At 55.8% G+C, this 4,218-nt stretch overlaps 1 protein-coding gene across 1 annotated transcript; it reads right to left on the bottom strand.

The window, feature by feature from the left end:
* Positions 1 to 952: 952 nt before the first annotated feature.
* Positions 953 to 3,576, bottom strand: LOC120676396 (putative laccase-5). The gene is made up of 6 exons (XM_039957661.1): positions 3,400 to 3,576; positions 3,156 to 3,307; positions 2,794 to 3,038; positions 2,583 to 2,711; positions 1,539 to 2,489; positions 953 to 1,417 (listed from the first exon to the last, which is right to left on the bottom strand). The coding sequence occupies exons 1-6, from the start codon at positions 3,511 to 3,513 to the stop codon at positions 1,287 to 1,289; spliced, it is 1,722 nt and encodes a 573-aa protein (XP_039813595.1). The 5' UTR covers positions 3,514 to 3,576; the 3' UTR covers positions 953 to 1,286.
* Between the last annotated feature and the right edge of the window lie 642 nt (positions 3,577 to 4,218).

Genomic DNA, 4,218 nt, shown 5'->3' with positions numbered 1-4,218 from the left:
ACGATCGGGGCTGCTGGCTTTCTATTCCTTTGACCTGCGGTATTAGCATGATACAGGCTTACAGCCAGTGCTTAGGTGAAACCATCCAATCGAATCGTCGCTTTACTCGATCGCGCCGGCACGTATCAGGCTGCTCGTGCTGCCTTTGCTCCCAAGTGTGTGCGCCATCATTTCTAGCTGAGCATGCTATCCTTCGAGCCCCTACGCTTCCCAGTTCCGACGACGTGGCCTGAACCTTGCAACTAGCAATCTAGCATAGAGCACTGCATACCAACACGATGTCAGGACTCAGGAGCCCGGCAGGCAGGCCGCCGCTTGACGCCTGATGATTCGCTCTAGATTCTAATCGGAAGGCATGCGAACCCCTCTGCAAACCATCTGTGATTGTTCTAGCAGCAGTAAGCTTTCACTGTCACGGCGCCATTAGGTTTTGTCCGGTGAGTATCCTACGAATTAGCCTAAATTTTGTAACCTTTGTGAAGGGGTGTACGGCCGGGGAGGGGTAATATGTGGAGCCGTTTGCCAAGACATAAGATGCGGCGTAGGGGCTAACATTAGCGATTAACGACAACGACGGTAGACTGATGAGGCCTGTATGGCTGTATACAAGTTCAGTAGTTTCTTTTTTTTTTTCCTTTCTTGTGCCGCTGTGCACTACTACAAGACAAGGTATGTGTTAGTTAATGATCACATTACCGCATAGCTTTTGTGGAGCTAGATGTTATACTAAAAAGGGTAGGCTAGCATGCCAATTTGCCACATGCTATTTTCAGTCGCATGATGTTCATGTACTCCAACTGTTCAGTTAGTGCCATTGTGGTAGGTGGCCATTATAATACTACGGGCAGGTGCATGCCTGAAAAGGCTGAAACTTTCTTTTCTTTTTTTTTAAGTAGGTGCCTGAAACTTTCTGGTGGCAGAGGGATTCAGTACTGGACAATGTACATAGATATATAGAAAGAATAGAGACCAGATCAATTAAGGTATTACTAAACACAAGTCATTATAGGTTTACATACTGACATCGTTGCATTCAAGCGTGTAGTAGACACACCAACGCTGAATGTTCTGAAAATGGTTAAAACAAAAGATAGATTAACAGTGACAGAAGTTACATCTTATTCCGTTTCAAAAGAGTGATTAAGCGGAGAGAAGAGCCCTATGCCCCTATCCGCTTGCCGCAAAATCGGCACACAGCAATTAAATAGTCCAAACCAAATTATTTCAAACATGATAAGAGAATACGCAGGCATGCACCAAAACCTTCCGGGAAACGCGATCGGTCACTAGCATTTCGGAAGATCGGACGGCGGGGGTAGCATCTTCTGGTTCGGCAGCGGGCCGTCGTTGACGAGCCACGCCATGGACAGTCCCCAGCTCAAGTGAACGTCGAAGTGGCAGTGCATGAGCCACACACCTGCCGCACGCAACGAGTCAACGTTAGTCAAAGCACAGTCAACGAAAGTCAACCAAGCTGAGCAATTGAGCAGGCATGTCCATTCGCCGATGGATGGGCGTAAAGGTAATTAATTAATTACCCGGGTTGTCGGCGAGGAAGCGGAGGGCGACCCAGCCGGCGGTGGGCACGCTGATGGTGTTCCGCTCGACGGGGTCGGCGAGGTTGTACTTGGGCGGGTCGTTGACCGGGTCGAAGTTGCCGAACCCCTCCCCGACGACGAAGAAGTTGTAGCCGTGCAGGTGCAGCGGGTGGCTCTCGGCGCCCTGGATGCTCGTCCCCTGCAGCACCAGCTCCACGGAGGTGTTAAACTTGAGCGGCACCACCCGCGTGCCGTGCTGCACGAACGTGTTGTTCGGCGGCGTGCCCGTGTAGTTGAACGGGTGCGGCGGGGTCGTGGGGAAGTTGGCCAGCAGCACGCCGGCGTAGCGCCGCTGGTAGTGCGCCTCCAGGAGCGCCGTCCGGGGCCGGAAGAAGGAGTTGTTGTTGATGGAGGCCGCGAACTTGGTGCCGTTCGGGCCCTGGCAGGTCTGGTTGGACGGGCACGGGTCCGTGCCCAGGCCGACGGTGAAGAGCAGGTGCCGGTCCACCGCCAGCGGCACGGCCGCCGGGTACTGCGCGCTGGCGAGGCTGCGGAAGTTGCGGGAGAAGTTGGTCACCGCGCCGGTGTCGTTGTACAGCGGCAGGGCCGGCAGCGGGAGGCTCCGCGCGGCGGCGGCCGGCGTCGGGGCGTACTCGAGGACGGCCGCGGCGGCGGTGTTGTCGAACGTGCCCTGGGTGTTGGTGTAGGGCGAGATGGCCATGGCGTACGCCGGGGAGGCCGGGCTCGGGGCCGTCGTGAGGAGCACGTTCATGGCCTGCCCCGGCGAGATGACGAGCGTCTGGACGGTGAACGGCTTGACGTAGCTGGCGTCCGCCTCCACGACGGTGAGCGTGTGGTTGGCGATGCCGAAGAAGAGCTCGTCGTTGAGCGCGGAGTTGATGAGCCGGAGCATGTACGTCCTCCCGGGCTTCACCTTCAGCTTGTACGTGTCTGACAGCACGTGGAGCAGCAACTCATGCGATCATTTTGGCCCAACGCAAATCCGGGACTTTTCGGATTTTTAGCCGTAACGGGGAAATGTACCTTGGGCTGAGCAGTTGTATGTTGGGCCTGGAAGCCCATTGAAGGTGTAGGCATCGGAGACATTTGGTCCACCGCCAGTTTGCAGGGCCTGGTTGATGACTGCCTCCGTGTCCGCGTTGAACCACTCACCTGCCAATTTTTCACTTGCTCACGATCTGCATTTGCATGGCTCAAGCTGATCCACGGAGAGGAGATGACTGGGCATGCTCACCGAAGAGGATGGGCACCTCCTTGTAGGGTCGCGGGAACGGGTATCCCTCGGCGCGCTTGGGGAGGATGACGAGCGGGCCGTAGAGGTGGACGCGCAGCCAGGAGAAGTGCGCGTGCCACCACAGCGTCCCGCGCTGCCCCGTCACGGTGAAGTCGTACACGTAGCTCTGCCCGCCCTGGATCGGGCACTGCGTGATGTACGACGGCCCGTCCGCCCACCCGTTGCGCAGCTGCCGGACGCCGTGCCTGCATTCATCCGGTCGTCCACGCACGCAGGTCAGCCGCCGCCGCCGCCGGCGAATTCCTAGGGAGTACGCGCACCGGTCGATCGACGACGACCTCGGTGTCTGCTCTTCGTCTTACCAGTGGAAGGAGACATTGTAGTTGATGTGGTTGTGGACCTTGACCACGAGGCGGTCGCCTTCCCGCACGGTCAGCTTCGGCCCCGGGAACTGCCCGTTCACCGTCGGGATGCTCTTCGTCACGCACAGCCGGGTCACGTTCGTCATCCGCACCTGTGCACCACAGATCAAAACCATGCACGCGTGAGTGCACCTGCATAGTACAAAACTTCACGATGCGATGCTCATGCTCGACGTGTACGTACGTTGAACGTGTAGTAGTGGGTGTCGCCGGCGGCGAGGACGACGGCGGCGGCGAATGCGATGAAGGGGCATGCGGAGGCGGCGTGCCCTCGCCGGAGACCATGGCGAGCGCCCATGCTGATGGCGGATCGGACCTCCGCCCTTTCGTGTTGTGTTTGCGCTTTGAAGCAAGTGAAGTGGTGCACACTTCGGCAGCGAATGAGTGCGCGGTCTATATAGTAGGCGCCATGATGGCCGCCGGCGGTGTTCGTGGCCTGCATGGTAGGAGGTCACAGCGCGGTGGTGGTTGGCTGGCCTGCTAGTTGGTGGAAGAAAATAGAAAAACTTGTCGATGGGCCACTCGTTCGTTGCTCCTTCTTTAGCTCCTCCGGCAGGGCCTAGGCCCTGTATGGTTTGGTTGAGGTGAAGCCTCTTCGTTTTGTCAGTTTCTTATAAATCAGCTCTAATAAACCCATGCAGTGATGTGATTTCTTTTCGGTGACTGCACTAGCTGGGAACAGATAAATGGACTCAGGACAGATATTCAGAGTTACAGTTTGGAAACAATGTCATTCCCAGTCCACTTTTCATTGATTAAGCAATTGTTATATGGCACACTGCATGGTGGACGGTTAATTATTTCGGAGAAGATATTATTCCAAGAAGGTGAAGTATCAAGTCCTAATTGGAACATGGAACACTCGCTTTAAGTTGACCTTTTCTGTCAGCGTGCAAGAAACTCCACATGACGCCTTTCTTATCACAGATCAACTCCCAGTACTGTTTACCCCTTCTTCTGCATGGGCCTTTTGTTTTGTCCATTTCCTTGTGTCTTGTGAGCA

The sequence above is a fragment of the Panicum virgatum genome, chromosome 5N, assembly GCF_016808335.1.
Source record: "Panicum virgatum strain AP13 chromosome 5N, P.virgatum_v5, whole genome shotgun sequence".
Taxonomy (NCBI): domain Eukaryota; kingdom Viridiplantae; phylum Streptophyta; class Magnoliopsida; order Poales; family Poaceae; genus Panicum; species Panicum virgatum.
Note: the sequence above shows the minus strand (reverse complement) of the source record. Positions and strands in the feature narration are given on the sequence as shown.